At 47.6% G+C, this 17,038-nt stretch overlaps 5 protein-coding genes across 5 annotated transcripts; 1 reads left to right on the top strand and 4 right to left on the bottom strand.

The window, feature by feature from the left end:
* Positions 1–495: 495 nt before the first annotated feature.
* Positions 496–1,094, bottom strand: N7529_001359 (uncharacterized protein; the record flags this gene model as incomplete). The annotated part of the gene is made up of 3 exons (XM_057236890.1): positions 496–795; positions 845–1,003; positions 1,068–1,094. 3 exons carry the CDS (start codon positions 1,092–1,094, stop codon positions 496–498), a joined length of 486 nt encoding a protein of 161 aa, XP_057101577.1.
* Positions 1,095–1,303: 209 nt separating this feature from the next.
* On the bottom strand, positions 1,304–1,528 carry N7529_001358 (uncharacterized protein; the record flags this gene model as incomplete). Its single annotated transcript, XM_057236889.1, has 1 exon — positions 1,304–1,528. One exon carries the CDS (start codon positions 1,526–1,528, stop codon positions 1,304–1,306), a length of 225 nt encoding a protein of 74 aa, XP_057101576.1.
* A 1,193-nt stretch (positions 1,529–2,721) lies between these two features.
* Positions 2,722–3,538, bottom strand: N7529_001357 (Zn(II)2Cys6 transcription factor domain-containing protein; the record flags this gene model as incomplete). The annotated part of the gene is made up of 2 exons (XM_057236888.1): positions 2,722–3,476; positions 3,520–3,538. 2 exons carry the CDS (start codon positions 3,536–3,538, stop codon positions 2,722–2,724), a joined length of 774 nt encoding a protein of 257 aa, XP_057101575.1.
* A 4,913-nt stretch (positions 3,539–8,451) lies between these two features.
* Positions 8,452–9,440, bottom strand: N7529_001356 (lysine amidinotransferase; the record flags this gene model as incomplete). The annotated part of the gene is made up of 2 exons (XM_057236887.1): positions 8,452–8,498; positions 8,528–9,440. 2 exons carry the CDS (start codon positions 9,438–9,440, stop codon positions 8,452–8,454), a joined length of 960 nt encoding a protein of 319 aa, XP_057101574.1.
* A 2,174-nt stretch (positions 9,441–11,614) lies between these two features.
* N7529_001355 (isopenicillin N synthase family dioxygenase) lies at positions 11,615–13,002 on the top strand (the record flags this gene model as incomplete). Its single annotated transcript, XM_057236886.1, has 6 exons — positions 11,615–11,764; positions 11,834–11,941; positions 12,024–12,446; positions 12,537–12,673; positions 12,750–12,921; positions 12,979–13,002. Coding segments are annotated over 6 exons (1,014 nt in total), but the record flags the coding sequence as incomplete, so codon positions are not given.
* Positions 13,003–17,038: the final 4,036 nt, after the last annotated feature.

Raw genomic sequence — 17,038 nt, 5'->3', positions numbered from 1 at the left:
GAATCCTCGACAAAATCGGACAACAAGCTTACAGGCTAGCACTACCCGAACAATATGCACGAATCCACAACGTCTTCCCAGTATCCTTACTCGAAGAATGGCATCAGCGGAACGACAGTGAAGCGTTGCCGATGCCAGAGTTGGAAGATGACGATGAGTGGGAAGTCGAAGAGGTTCGCGACGAGAAGAAGTTCCAAAATGAACTTCACTACTTGGTCAAATGGAAAGGTTGGCCCTCTGAATACAACCAATGGGTCCCTGCTCAAGATATGGAGAATGCAAGAGGAATGATCTCTAAGTTCCAGAAGCAAAGAAAAAAGTCAAAGTGATTGAAAACTATTCTAAAGAAAGTATCGATACGATCGCAAAACACCAGTGGAAACACAGCGAAACTACTGGCTTAACCCAGCAAGAAGCCATCCCCACGAATTGGGAAAACTAAAAGAAAAGAAAATCAAACTTCGAGAAGACAGCAAAGCGCCAGAGGAACAACAGTCAAACGAGGTAGTCCTCAACGGGAAAATCCTGCACAACGTCGGCTCTGAGTGTGGCAAACTCAGAATCATCAAGATCGTCGAACGAATCCTGATCCTCAACAATGGCGACGATGCGAGCGCGGAAGGTACGGATGGCAAAGGCCCAAGCATGGTAACCGTCATCGGAGAGACGCGCGCCAGGATAAGTCGAAGCCTCGGCAGAAAGACGGCGAAGCGCCGTCATGCCAGCGGTCATGGAAACAGGAGCCAACATCCGGCGACGGTTGTTGACAACAGCTTCATAAATTGCGGCAACATCCTGCCAACACGTCAGAAAGGCACCAGCAAAACACCAGAGGAACGCTTACCTTTTCGACCTTCTTGTCAGTTGCAATCTTGAATTGCTTGCGGTGACCGTCGAGCAAAACCTTGAAGCCAACGACCAAATCCCGAACCGCGGGACCCAACTTCTCCTTGGCCGCATCCTCCAACTCGTGGAAGTCCTCAGTTCCACCCTGCCAGAAGGGCTTCACCTAGTCAAGAATGCATTGCAGACGCAGGGCATCGCCAAGAATACCCTCGTTGACCTACAGTGAAACGCCGGTCAGCTGCTATCATGTCGCCTGCAGAGGAACGTAACTCACAGGCTCGCAATTTTTACCACGACTGGCGTATTGCCTGCATTTCTTAGACGACATCCCATCGTCAAGACAGGGAATCACTGGTGGTCCACTAGGATCCCAATTGTCCACAAAGGTGCGGAAGCAGTGCATACACCATCCCGAATGACGCAAGTATGGTTCCGGACGAAGGGGACGGGGAACCCGCTAGGCACGACGCAGGTTGCGGAGAGCCGCAGTACTCCGAGCAGCAGTTGCATTGCGAGTCGGAGTATCAACAACAGTGGATGCATGGCTTCCTGATGGTGTTCCGATGGCGGGATCATTGTCAGTCTCCTCAGACTCACTCTCAGAAACCTCAGGCTCCTCGGACGAGGAATCCTCCGGAGGAGGGTGCGCAGCCTTGCGCTCGGAGGGAGTTCGGGGTGGCATCACAACAGCGAGCAAACGTGGAGAAGCTGTACAAATGACGGTGGAACACCGGAGAGTCAACAAGTGATCGACAGATCCGAAGAAGTAAACAACTTACCTGGATAAACAAGATAGGGAAGTTGGAGAAACACTGGGGAAAAGACAGCAACGTGCAGGTGCGTCGCTGTAAAGAGGATAAAGAGGATGAAGAAAGAAAAGAGGTAAACAACAACACGTGTGGACTTGATATTCACGTCAAAGAAGTCAAAATTGCCAAATTGGGATGACTCCCAACCTAAGGCACCCACATCTTTCTTTGTTCCCAAAACCACACCTGAGGCACCACCATCCTTCTTTGTTTGCTTCCCAAAACTACGTCAACCTCAGGCACCTCTCCCCCCAAACTGGAAAAACATTCAACTTTCAGTTTGCTGGCGTTTCTCCAGCGCGTCATTCATGACCCCCCGTAACTATGCAAAACCTTCATGAGCGGTACTAGCTAGCTACCTTTTCCCCTTGGGTTTTTAATGGGCTACGCTTAAGATACTCGCAAACGTTCTATGGATGTGGACATCCATTGCGGACGGGGAGATAATTGTAACGGAGTGGATCCTGACTCTTCAGAGTCCTGTCATAGAGACGGGTTATCGCCAGCGTGTCACTGTCGATCACAGAGCGTACTCTGACCGCCACTCTACCCCGCTCCTATCAATGATAAATAGTCCATTCTTGGGAACCTGGAAGTTCCCCAAGAATCAGTCTCTGTACTATTCATATAATACATCTGTTCCGGAGCCATCTTCGTCTTACCTAGTTGACAGGCCCTATCCTGTAAACACTAGAACCCCCCTATACTTTACAAGTGATCCCAGGAGAATTTCCGATCAGACAGTTTGCCCTGGTCTTTTTGCGATAGCTCACTTTGCTGTACTCGAGGAACAAATTCCTTGCTGTTGATTGACAAACTACCGAACGCTTCCACAGGAAGACAAATCCCCTGATTTTCTTTCGTTTCTGTTGAGCTTATTTTTTGCCAGCTAACTTAGGATCTGCTTCTAACTGTAAGGGTTGCCTTTAAGATATTCTGGGTATATACCCAGAATCCACACGCAGATCCACCATAATACTGACAAACTGTATAAATCCAAGCTAATGTTACCGCAATCAGACCGCTAAGCAGAATGCGGTCGGCAACTTCATTGCGACAAAATCGCTCAACTGTACGAGTGTTTGGCAGCTTCGAGCTTGCAATTTTGCAGTTCGAAGGCTTCGACCATGGATCGAAGTGAGGCAACAGATACTGGTATGGGTACTTGGCCTCGCAGCCGGTTCCACCTTGGAGCTCTTTTGTTGGGCAGAGATCCATGCGGGCAATTATGGTCGGGTGTGTCAATCTCGCAGATCAGCCTATACCCAGACTTGAAATGCATCTGTGCTTCAGGGTACTTGTTCTCCAAGCAGCAAATAGACGTGAAAAGAATGCTAAGGGTAAGAACCCGCCACCAGCCCTCGGGTGAAAACGACTTCAGCAGGTCCTTGACGGCTAGGTTATAGTGCAGAAGGGTATGCAAATTGCCAGGCGTTGTACAAGTGCCAGTAGATATAGTGGAAACAGAAGATTCGTGAGCCGACGCAAGGCTAACAATAGCATGCCAGATGGCATCGTCAAGGTAGCAGGCTCTAGGAATTTCTGTCTTCCAAAATGTAGAATTAAAGACGCCTCCTAGAGAAGGCGCTGTCACATCGACGAAGAAACGGAAGCTGCGCAGTTCCTGGGGGTTTTTTCCGGGAAGAGGTGGGATAGGATTGGCCACAACCTGGAGGGCCGAAACCGGAGGGTTTTGTGGCTTGAGGAGCTCAAAGGCTGGGGTGGCGATATAGCCGTCACACTTGCGACCAGTAGAGAAACACTGCTTGCATGCCGGCCTCACCTCGTCGCAACGTACTTTCCGAGTCCTGTTGATGGTGACTTGGTTAGAGCTGGTCAACAAGCAATGTTCGAGGGGGCCTACCTGCAGGTATTGCATCCATTGTTGCCTGTGGTGTGGTAGGCTCGTTGAGCTTTAGTGTTTGTGACTCGTGGCTGGCTGTTATCGGCCTTGTGGGCTGTAGGGGGGGGCCGCAGTAATGGCCGACCTCTCGATAGGATGCTCTTTCGGCTTCGAGGAGGTCACTTTTAGCTCTTGAAACTTGAAGCGTCGGGCTCCATTATCGACACATGGAATACGTAGGCGAGTACACCGCGAACATTTTGGGTTTAATTCATCACACTTCTTTTTTTGCTGACGACACGCCGCACAGGCTCGACTTGATGGAACGCCGGGCATTGAACAGTCAGCAGCTTCATACGTGTCTCTGCTCAAATGGTTTTTCCAAGTGAGATGAGGTAATAGGATGGAGACAAAAACTTGACCCTGTGTCCAATCCCCCGAGCGTATGTTGCAGTTCCTGTTCCTGGGTGATGGAGATACGCGTAAGGTCCGTGCGAAAGATCGGTGTGGGGGTGGGTGGAGAAAGGACCCCGCGGTTGGATTATAGTTCTCCCGGCACGACTCTCCTTCCCATCAACAAATTGATTATTTGGTAGGCACTTGCGCCTAGAGAGATTTTAAAACCCTGTCTTATGGGACAAATTAATCCCCAAACATACTCCGGCCCAAAATCGGAGGGGGGGTCCGCAAAGAGATTGTTGGCAAACACAAGGGGGGTAAGGTTCAACACGATACCCCTGACCGAAAATCTCTAAATTGACGAAGATAGTAGAAGTCCAAAGTTACGGGTGGAAAGGAGGCCGTTCTGGCGTCGAACGGGGTCATTTACGGTGTCAATTCTACAGGCCCTCATATTTAGATGTGGGTTTGACTCCTTAAGTGCAGCTCAGCCAATACTTCTCCCAGTCGACTTGAAGTTGAATACCCACGTCGAGCACTACCATCACTTCAGCTTCGTCTTGAAAATCAGTATAACATTCCTGCCGCTAGTCATAATTGCGCCTGGTCGTAACATAATAGATCAAGCAGAAAATATGACCTTGTAAATGTCAAGTGCCGAGATGGACTCAATAAACATGAGTGGATATACCCCGCGACGGCCCATCCCAGGGGCCCATGGGCCGGCCCACATAACAATTGACTAGTGAGTGACGCGCACCTACGAGTGACGCGCCCAACACGAAACGCGTCAATTCAGTGGACTCTAATTCTTCAACCACCTACTTTGTGTAATGGTCTTTGGGACCATACAATGGGAGACAGATCACTAAGACTGCCAAGCACTCTTTCCAACCTTTGGCCTTTTCCTATCAGGGTTTTGCCTGGTTGGTTTTGACGAGGCTATGCAGGACGAGGAGTAATGGATCCGATCATGTAACGGGAATGTTCCGTCTACGAAAAGGATTCGGACGTAGTGTCACCAACGAAGATGGAATCGCAATAAGTGATACCGACAGAGATAATGTGCCCCTGGGAGCTTCGTCTAAACGGGGCATAAAAGGGGGATAACTCCCTGGCCCCTATCTGGGGGACAAGAATTAGTCTCTGTACAAGAATACTATATCGTTGACGCTCCTCCACCTATTCATTACCGATCCATCATCGTATCTTACCGGACAGACAGGCTGATCACCCCTGACCTGGTAATCTTCTTACACTTTGCCGAGAATCTGCACCCAACGCTCTCGAAATTCAATAGAGCAGCAAAATAGGATCTTATTAGCTATTCAGGCCATCAAAAAACAAGAAACCCCTTTAATTCACCAAGCAGCGCGCTGTTTTAACGTACCTGAGGCCACTTTACGCCGCCGCCTCCATGGTATACCTTTTCGCTCTGAAACACGCGTAAACAACCATAAATTGACGGAAATCGAACAAGACTCGCTTCTACAACGGGTATTCTCTCTTGATTCTCGTGGAGCAGCCCCCCACCCCCCCCCCCCCCCGGGCCGGCTACTGTACGAGAAATTGCGAATCTCTTACTCGCGAAGCGTGGAACTACCCCGGTGCAAACGGTCGGCGAGAATGATTGATAAATTCGTGAAAATGGATTCCGAACTTTTAACCCAATTCTCGAGGTGCTACAATTACGAGAGCGCAAAGTGCGAAGACCCGAAAATCATCCATGCGTGGTTTGATTACGTGCAACGAACGATAGTTCAATACAGCATCGACCCCGACGATATCTATAACTATGATGAGACTGGATTCGCAATAGGCTTGATCGCTACTGCAAGAGTCATTACTAGGGCTCAACTTTACGGTAAGCGCTCACTTTTACAACCCGGAAACCGTAAGTGGGTGACAGCGATCGAGTGCATAAGTGCTTCGGGGTGCGCCTTGCCTCCATGTGTGATTTTCAAAGGTAAGGTCTATATCAAGGCTTGGTTCGATGATCTTCCGATTGATTGTCGTATCGAAGTAGCCCGAACTGCGAACTTGTTTGAGAACTGGTCGTTTCTGCCAACATTCTTGACAAAATTTGGAAGTCATGAGTAGGGACCTCATATAAAGAATATCCAGTCGTCCCACTGATACGATCAGTAACACCAGACTACTCGGTACCAGAATGTCTATCGCTTGTCTCATCTTTCAGTGAAAAGTTCCCCTTGCCAGTTTCTGTGCCCGTGACTACTTTGGGATGCCCCTGGCTCGTAGAAGGATCTAGAGTCACCATGTAGGATTCTGACGAATAGTCAGGGTGCAATTTATCCGAACTGTCAAAGCAAGAATACGCACAAATACACCGTAGTTAGCTTAGCTAACAAGGTGTGCACCTTTTTGGCCTAGCGGTCACGAAACAGGCTTTTTTTTCTATCCGACATGTCGGGTGAATTTGTCGGTGAATTGCTAGCAAGTAACGTGTATCCTGGTCGTTCCGGCAGGCACTTCAATTTTGCTTCTCCTCACCAAACCTCCTATATAGAAAGTCAGATGAAAGGGAAACATTGTCTTTTGGTCCTTGATGGCCTCGATAGTCATCTTACAGCGACATTCGATAAGATTTGCCAGGAAAACAACATAATACCAATCTGTATACCTCCGTATGCCTCTCATCTTTTACAGCCTCTTGATGTTGGCTGTTCTGCTGTGTTAAAGCGCTCTTATAGAACGCGGGTTGCGGAATATACCCGGTTAGGCATCGATTCTATCGAAAAAGACGACTTCCTTGATATCTTTCTAGCGGCTCGTAACAACTCATTTAAGGAATTAATCATTTAGAATACCTTCGCAGCTACTGCTTTAGTGCTATTAGACCCTGATCGGGTGTTATTAAAGCTAAATATTCGTCTTTAATCTCCGCCTCTACCAGATCGACCAGTTTCACAAGGTTCAACATCAGGTAGTAATATCTCTACCGGCATCCCTTGGACAACTAAGCAGCTAGAGAAACGCAAATCTAGGCTCAATTCTAGTCTAAGTTTAGCTGCTAATAAGATATCTTCGCCTACAAAACGTGATCTTCAACAGTTCTACAATATGTCGGTTAAGCTGGTTCACGAGCACATCTTAATGCGGGATGAGATTAAGCGTTTACGGGAGGGAAATAGAAAACAGATGAAAAAAAGGGAGAAATCAAAGAAGCAGATACCTAACATAGGTAGTTTAACAGAGCTTCCGGACCCTACTGCCAATATGGGTGGTGAGGAAGGTTTTAGTGTGAGATATATATCTAACCCTACACCTGCTCCAGAACCCCAGGTTGAACCTACACTTCCTGTTTTGGCCCCTGTACGCCAGCAAACTACATGTTCATTATGCATGGGGAAGGGCATAGGTTTACTACATGCCCGAAAAGGTTTAAATTGTCGATTTAATGTTGTTTTGGTTGTTTAATTGGAGTTTAAAAAGTATAGAAAATATGAAGTTTTGATGGGGTGCCGGAACGACCAGGATCCACGTTACTTGCGGGCAATTCACCGACATTATACATTGGTCGCCTGACTAATCCGTCCGATCTTGACTTGAGTGTTAAGGTTGATGCATTCCGTGGTCACATTGAGATACCATCGATGGTGGACTTGAGATAGTAAATTTTATCCTCGATAATGCAGATAGCCCGCGAATTAAACCACCAGTGCCTTCTTCGGTCTCTACGTGGGAAAGCGTTGCAAATTGTCTCACCGCATCCCCGTTGATGACTCCATCGGAGTGTTAATATTTTGTCACTTGCTATCCAGCCCTGGCCAATAAGAATGTATGAATGCTCTGGTGTTTTATTACCCCTGGTTCTGGCAATTTATAGTTATCCACTATTTGTTTCGAATTCCTTACTCATATTAGATCCCTAGTTATGAATTGCCAGAACCAGGGGTAATAAAACACAGAGTTGATCGCACTGTCACGAAGAATTCAGGATCAATGATCCTGAACCGATTCTGCCGTGTTCCACCGCCTTTCGTAGTTCGTGTTTTACATTGTTTGATTGGAGGCCTCAGGCCTCAGGCATCACTACCTTAATTGTTTCAGCGTGTTGTTTCTTTCTTCTTCTTTCTTTCTTTCCCCATGTTTAGTATTCTAGTTGAATGCACTCTTCTTCATCAAGACTTGGCTCGTAACACGCACATTCTTATTAGCTAGGCCCAGAGAGCATTCTAACAGGATGAACTTAGAAAGAATAGCTGTTTAGTGATAATACATTGCTACGTACGAGACCTTACCGATTCATCGATCGTCGACAGTAAATCACTCCTAATAACGCCGGAAAATTACGAACCGCGACGTATTCCTCTTTGCATTCAGCCTTATTGGTACTGTGTATTAGCTAGTGTCAGGTCAAGAATACGCAAAAATACACCGTACTTGGCTTAGCTAAGGAGGTGTGCATCGTTTTGGCCGAGTCGTTAAAAACATGTGTTTTTCGTTCTGACAGCTAGCTACTTCCTGCATATCTACTTATAATCCTTAACTCTCACCAAATCCACTGTCGCACAATGGAATGACCCCCCAATACTATTCACGTGCTTGAACGGACACGGAATGCACTTCATCCCCAGTGACTGATAGAATTGAGAGGTCTGGTGGTCACTCGCCTCAACCACCACACGCTCTCCATCCAGCACTAGCGCATTAAGGGACAGCCACGGGCTCGTCATATACAACGGAGGGTCGGTAGGCGCCGCTGGTACAAAGGGATAGGGGCGTAGGTCCCAGTTCGCGAGCACCGCGTGTTTGCGCAGACTAGCCTCGGTGACCTTCTCGGGGTGGTAGACGAGAAGGCCGTCGCGTAGAGGTAGAATAGTGGCATCGATATGCATGGCGTGAGGATCGTTGGGAGTGATTAGCTCAATCTGGTACCCCGCGGGCAGGTGACTCTGGATGTAATCGACGCCCGCCTGGTTTGTGACGTGGCTGAGCTGGCCTAGGATGGTGGTGCCAAAGCGCATAAAGTCGGCCGTGTCAAAGGCAGGACGAGTGTTGTTGATCACCCAAGGGGAGGGGCTGGAGGCATGCCCGGGGTCGAGCAGGGTATTGGCAAAGGCATATGGGGGGCGACGCACGATTTTCACACGGCTATCTTTAGCTAGCTCCACGAGAACGGGTTCGTAAGCGATTTCGATTTCGCGATCGCGGCATGGCCAGGCAAAACAGGCTTCTATCAAAGTGTTTTTCACGCTCATAAGCCCATCGCGGGGCATGGCGCCGGTGTAGCCATTAGCGTCGTGCCAGTCGATCCCGATAGGCGGTCGGTAGACCTGGACGCCCTCGGACTGCAGTATTGTTGCCAGGAAGTCGAGTTCTACCTCAGCTTTGGCGATTAACATCCTATCAAATGGCGATTGGGGCTTGAAGCGATGGACGTGTTCAGAGGGCATGGTCGCCTCAATCATCGCCGCAGGGGCACTTGGGAAACATGCGTTCCCGGCCCGGCCTACGATCACGGACTGGAGAGGTGACCATTCATCATCTGCCTGGACAGATGGGCGAGAAACTGCAGCCATGACGGTAGAGGGGACGTAATTCTGCTTGTTTAGGTCTGAGTGTAGGTACAGTGTGCTTGATCTAGAGAATACGATGCCAAGAGACCTTTTAGTGACTAGCCGCTGCTATAAGTAAGAAAAACCAGCTTGTCATGATTTTCTCCAGAATGACACCAGTATTCTCAGACCTTTCCTTTGTAGAGATGCTCTCCCGAGTATTGCACGATGACATTTCCGAATGTGAAATGATAGGTGAAAGACCGCACGTCTCAAGGCCTACAGTGTAGTCCTCATCTCTGCATCTCTCTCAAGGTATACGCTGTTTTCGCATGCCCTGTGGGGTAGCTGAGCGTGGAACTAGTTCATGTTGTGACTGGGTGAGAACTGCCCTGTGCCCAGAGAACGAGACACGATATCATTGAATTGGCTCATACCTAGGTACTTTTTCTGCAGACTGATGCTGCAGAGACGATCTAGGTCTTCGTAGAGTTGACCCCTCACCAAGCGGAATTAACTTACTAGTGGGCGGGTTCTAGTGATCATATACAGCTGCATTTGGCAAGATCTTCATGAGGTCTATCTTACGTCGTAAACGACATGATTCGCTTCCGCAGCCTGATCTACGCCAATCGGAGAGTATCGAGTTCTTCACACCAGTACTTACCTGCAGAGCGAAGTATGCAGGCTCAACTAGTCCCGACTAACGCGGCCCGCATCCTGACGCACGAAAGATTACCCCATGGACCTTCCGAGCGTCCTAGATCTCAGGGTGTGGAAATAATGACATCACCAGGCATGAGAAGATGATCCGTATTCTTCACCGACATTAATCTACAGCGACGAGGCGTGAAAGATTACACCATAGACCTTCCGAGCGTCCTAGATCTCAGGATGTGGAAATAATGACATCACCAAGCATGAGAAGATGATCCGTATTCTTCACCGACATTAATCTACAGCGACGAGGCGTGAAAGATTACCCCATAGGCCTTCCGAGCGTCTGACATTGACTTATGCCGATGATATAACTTTTGAAATACCCCAATATCAATATGTATGATAGCGGTGAGTATTTTAACCCAGATATTACACTTAGGGTTGAAATGCATGTCTCTCCAACAACCTGGATTGAAAGGCTGTTCTCTCGTGTCACGTGAGACAGATCACTTCTGAATAGACCTCGCCAAGCGCGGGTTTGGGTTGGGTTTCCAATTACTCTACCCGCCCACGGATAGCCCAACGCGGGTTTGGGCCTTCATGAACCCGCCCGTGGGTTCTTGGCGGGTACCCATGGGCCTTCCAAAATACCCAAAATTGGGGATAAACCGTGAATAAAACTGATTAGTCACCTAGAGTAATTTTGGTATTTTATTACTGTCATGCTTTTGTGTGGGCTTTACGCTTAAGTGGGTGCTGGTTCTTTATAAGAAATATATAGCCGTGCCTTCCAGACCCCCCCCCCCCCCCCCACCGCCTTCAGGATGATGAAGAGGTCGAAGAGAGTGAAGATATCGAAGGCAAAATTGAAATCGAGGCGATATACTGAGCAGAAGGTATGCTGACAGAGACAGACCGGCCTTCAATGTATAACCAGACGTGCGATATGGAAGAAAGTAACTAGTTTCATCAACCTTATTCATATAGGTTGGGAAGATTATTCCACTGCACAAGACCATTAGCAGGAAGATGGATGCTTCAAAGAGGCCAATGTTCGAGATTCCAAAGGCTGGTATCTGCAGGCAGCTGAGCCCGATATCTGACTGCATCCGCAGGTTACAGACATGCTGACAGGCTACATCATTACATTAAATCATACGCTGGGAAAGACATATCCAGATCCTCCCAGCAAATCAGAGAGCAAGAAGGCCATTTACATTTACGATAAAATAATTCTTACAATTCCCCCGGCTGTAGGGACATGTCACAGCGCAGTACCCAGAGGATCCAAAAAAAATTCCCTGCAATGTTCCATGGAAGTGGCTGGCCAAAGTAGTGAATCCCTTGCATGCCATTTCACCACAAGCAGATGAGATTTCCGGCAGCCTTATAGACCATAGCCATAAGATATGTTCAAGCTCCCGAGCAAATAATCAAACCTAGCTAATCTGTTCAGCTTGGTCCTTCTCCGCAAAGGCATCGAAATTTCATTGATAGCACCTAACAAAAAGTGCTAAGGCTTGAAAGTCGCAGTAACTATGGCTTCCGGTCTTTTCCCAGCGAAGGATTTTGATAGCATTCCTCTCATTGATCTCTCTACATTGAAGAGCACCAATCTCGATCAACGCCAGAAGCTTGCACATCTTGTCTACGAGGCGTGTACCCAGGTCGGGTTCTTCTATATCAAGGTGACATCCTTCAATTTTACGTGCTTTACATGCCAGATTGAAGTTCTTGAGCTCACTTGTTATATATAGAATCATGGCATCGCCGAAGACCTCATCCATTCTGTTCATGAGGCTGCTCAGCAATTCTTTTCCCTCCCAGATGAACAGAAAATGGAATGCTTTATGGGGAAGTCCAAGGTATTTATTTCGCCGGAAATATCAAGTCATAGAAGATGTGATATAAATATGGAAAGAAAACTGAATTGGGCGAATTGGTCAGAAGTTCCACGGGTTCACCCCCATGTTCGCTGAGCTGAATACGGGTGCCGACGGTCTGGATGACCCTGCCGATCGATCCTCCCAGGCAGGCTTCTCCGAAGGATTCGATATTGGCTACGAAATCTTAGGCGATTCACAGAAGGCGGCTGATGACTCTCTTCCCCCAGATACTTATGAGCTCTATGGGGATAACCAGTGGCCTCGTGAGGATCTGCTTCCAGGCTTTCGAGAAACATATCTTCGATACTATGCCAAAGCGCTAGAACTCTCCCGAGACCTTATGATGATCTTTGCGCTCGCACTGGATTTGGAAGAAACTTTCTTCGATGACAAGATGGGATACCCTGGAGCAATGTCGAGGATGATGCACTATCCGCCCAAGCCAGTGAACGGGGAGATAATGCCTGGGATCGCAGCTCACACAGTAAGCCCGTCCCCATTTCTCATGGCATAGTCACTTTTTGTCATAGTATGCCATGCCAGCACGCTCATGCGACCGTGTTAATGCCTCTAGGATTATGAGTGCTTGACTATTCTATCCCAAGGTCATGTACCTGCGCTACAAGTCCTCAACAAAAGTGGAGAATGGGTGCTTGCGCCGCCTATTCCCGGGACAATGGTGGTGAATATAGCGGACTGCTTGGCGATCTGGTAAATAAGCAACATTGTGGAGATAGTGTCGGATCTTGTCACTGAGCATCGAAAATTAATATTTTCTCTATCCCAGGACCAACCACCGATTTAAATCGACCATCCATCGCGTGATTAATCTGACAGGGGAAGAAAGATACACCGTCCCATTTCTCTTCGGCGTGGACCATGATGTAACGATCTCGGTCTTGGAAAATTGCATCTCAGTTGATCGACCGGCCTGTAAAGCGCCGTTCAAAGCAGGCGAGGTAAGTTTAGGGAGGACATCATGCCGGAACCCAGCTAACCGCTGAGATCATTTATAGTTTGTGCGCCAAAGACTAACCCAAGGGTATGTTGGATATGGTGCGCAGCCTCCTGCGGTGAAGACCATGGTTTCTTGATAGCTTGATAGAACACCAAAATAATCCTAGCGCGGGTTTTACGACTTTGAGGTCAGTTAGGTGTGCCCTTTGCTAGATTTAGAATCAAAGTTCGTTCATCAGAAATTTGCTAAAGTATAATACCAGAAGCTGTAGTTTCTCTGCCAGGCTCAATGTATCTATTGGCAAGTTCTTGAGCTTATGTAATTGTCAGATCGTGCTCAGTAAGTAAGATCAGGCTGCTCAGCGAGCAAAACAGAGCGCTCAGGTGACGCTCGGTGAGCGAGTCATCTAGCTTATATAAGGGTCAGGTGATGCTTAACGTGGATCCCTGTTACTCCGGCCACTTTCTCAGAACTTCAAAAAATCAAAATTTTGGACATCATATTCAATAACAAAAACAAACATCAATTTGTTACGAGCCAAGTCTTGATGAAAAAGAGTGCATTCAACTAGAATACTAAACATGGGGAAGGAAGAAGGAGAGAGAAAGGGAAGAGAGAAGATACACCATATGGGTGCAAAAACTATCACATGACCACTCCCCCATCCGATCTCCAGATCGTAACAGAAATCAGCGGAGACGACGAAGGAGAAGATTCCCTTACACAGCAAGTCGTACAAGAAGAGCAGAATGTTGAAAGAATGGAGAAAATCCTCTCGCTCCGACAACGGGCTGTGCAGATTCAAAACGAACTTAACGGCCTTAATGATAAAACGAAACGAATGCGAATGCATGATGACTCGTCGTCGGATATTGATGAACCGACACAGAAAGGAGAAATCAAGATTTGTCACGAAGAATTCAGGATCAATGATCCTGAACCGATTCTGCCGTGTTCCACCGCCTTTCGTAGTTCGTGTTTTACATTGTTTGATTGGAGGCCTCAGGCATCACTACCTTAATTGTTTCAGCGTGTTGTTTCTTTCTTCTTCTTTCTTTCTTTCTTTCCCCATGTTTAGTATTCTAGTTGAATGCACTCTTTTTCATCAAGACTTGGCTCGTAACAAGATTCACGTTTCCTCTTTTAAGGAAAACTTTACCATTCAAGACCGTGACACATGGCTCGATGACCTTGAGCTCCAGTTTTTAGGGGCACCAAGGAAATTCGTTTCGGATCAACAACGAATCATTGCTGGCACCACTTCTCTTTGTGCAAAATTCCGTGATATCTGGCGGACTGAGCAACGAAACAACCCCGAAGAAGCCAAGAAGTGGGACTATTTTAAGGAATGGACTAAAGGCCTACTCGAGAATCATTTCAATCTTAAAAGCGAGATACTGAAGTCATTCAATTCTGCAAAACAACGGGCTATGCAGCACCCCCACGAGTTCGAGAGATATCTCGAAACACTAGAGAAACATCTCCCAAAAAAGACCGAAGAGCAACGTGCCCAAGACCTTTTCATGAAGCTATGGGCCCCTCTGCAAAACGTCCTCATTGAACATTGGAACGGGGATGTACCGGCGACTCGCCGACAAATCTCCCGCGATGCTGAAACGTACTACCTGAGCCGTTTTAAAAGGAATCAAAAGGATTGGGACGCCAAGAACAATAAGCGCAAACGAGACGGGACTGACTCAGACCCGAAATCCAAATCTGACGATACCGACGACAGCGGCAAAAAACGCAATAGAGAATCTCGAGGTCGAGGACGTGGGAACCGAGGCCGCGGCCATAGAGGAGGATCCCGCAATTCACAACGGGACAACCCCGAAAAGTCCCCGAAACGTAAAAGAGACAAGAAGGATAACTCTAACGTCACTTGTTTCCGATGCCAAGAAAAGGGACATTTCGCAACTGATTGTCCCGAAAAGGACGAAACCGTTACATCGTTAATTCAACAACTGAAAAAAGCAAAGGTTGGCAGATTCGCCAATAACGACAAAGCAAAAAAAGAAAAGGAGTCCGAATAGACGATCCCGCTACTCCGACTCCTCACCCCTTAATCGGGAGTGTTACGCGCCTGCACGTACCAGTTCGCTGCGGCGATATCGAAACACATGCAGATTTGGATACTAGCGCAGAGGTAGATGTGGTGAACCGATCATTCGCTGATCAACATAAGCTTGCTAAAGCTCCATTTCGGAGCCCATCTCTCGAAGGCGTATCAATGGAACGTCTTAGAACCCATGGGGTTTATTGGGTGCCCCTCACTGTCACTGATTCCCGAGGAATCACTAAAACTTTCAAACGACCTTATATTAGGATCGACCGAGACCCCACCGGAAGTCCCATACTTCTTTCCCGAACCACCCTAGATGAACTCGACATCATCCTTCGTCCAAGAACCTCGGAGTGGTGGTTTGGAGCCAATAAATTCGAATTACTCAACCCCCATCAATTCGCCAAGAAAGCAAGGAATGAGGCATATATATATGCCCTAGTTAAAATGCCAGAACACGTGTGGCTACCCGATGAAGACGAGGATCAAGAGATCTCAGAACATGACATTCCATCCGAACTCGAGGCGTATCGAGACGTATTCGACCACGAACGGGCAGGAACTTTGCCCCGAAACAAGACAACGGATCATGCAATTGATCTAGAAGAAGGGACCATAGCACCATATGGCCCTATCTACCCACTCTCTAGGAAGGAGCTCAAAGAACTGTGGACTTATTTAGTCGACAATATCAAGAGAAAACGGATTCGACCTTCTAAGAGCCCAGCAGGTGCTCCAATCCTCTTTGTCCCAAAGAAAGATGGTACCCTACGCATATGCGTGGATTACCGAGGACTCAACAAAGTAATAATCAAGAATCGCTACCCTCTCCCCCTCATTTCGGAAATCCTAGACCGCTTGTCAGGATCAAGATTCTTTAGTAAGGTCGATGTCAAGGACGCTTACTACCGGATTCGTATTCGGGAAGGAGATGAATGGAAAACGGCCTTTAGGACCCGTTACGGCCATTTCGAGTATATGGTCATACCATTCGGACTATCGAATGCCCTAGCAACATTCCAAAGTTACATGCATAATGCACTTAGGGGACTAATTGACACCGTTTGCATAGCGTATCTAGACGACATCTTGGTCTTTACCCCTGACCGAGAAAGTCACATAAAGGCACTACACTCTGTGTTCGAATACCTTAGGAAAGCTGAACTCTATGTTAAACCGTCTAAGTGCATATTCTACCGCGATAAGCTCGAGTTCCTCGGGTTTATCGTGAATGGGGAAGGCACTAGAATGGACGAGAATCGAGTGAAAGCAATTCAGGATTGGGAAGAACCCACCACGTACCACGACCTATAGGTATTCCTAGGATTCTGTAACTTCTATCGACGTTTCATTAAGGGCTATTCACAAATCACACAGCCACTCACATCGATGCTGAAGGGCAGCAAAAATAGACGGAAACCTGGAAGTTTCGAGTTTAACGAAACCGAAAGGGCCGCGTATCGAGGGCTAAAAGGGGCCTTTTTATCAGCGAGTCTATTAAGACATTTTAACCCTAAAAATCCAATCCGATTAGAAACAGATGCGTTAAATAAAGGTATGGCTGGAATTCTGTCACAGCCTGATGTAGGAGGTCTGTATCACCCTATCGCGTTTTGGTCCCGGAAATTCTCCGGCCCGGAGTTGAATTATGCTACCCCTGACCAGGAATTATTTGCAATTGTCTACTCCTTTTAACACTAGCGCCACTATTTGGATGGCAGCCGGTACCCTATCGAAGTGCTGACGGATCACGCGAACCTACGGACTTTTATGTCCTAGTAGAAGCTGAATGGTCGATAGGCACGATGGTGTATGTATCTAGCGCCGTTTAATTTCATTATTAAACACAGGTCTGGAAAGACCAACCCCGCAGATGGGTTGTCGCGGATACCTAACTCTGAGGCAGTGTCAACTGGGACAGAGTTAATGACCACGATTCGAGATCGATTGGTTAGTGAAGAAGCCGAGAGCCCTAATCGGGTCGAAGGGCTAGATGTACCGATTGGCGATGACCACGGTACCCATCGGGACGCCGATGTAAATCACTCTCTAGAAT

Source organism: Penicillium soppii, assembly GCF_028829465.1.
Source record: "Penicillium soppii strain IBT 18220 chromosome Unknown utg000002l, whole genome shotgun sequence".
In the NCBI taxonomy this organism is placed as follows: domain Eukaryota; kingdom Fungi; phylum Ascomycota; class Eurotiomycetes; order Eurotiales; family Aspergillaceae; genus Penicillium; species Penicillium soppii.
This window is presented reverse-complemented; position numbering and strand designations above follow the sequence as displayed.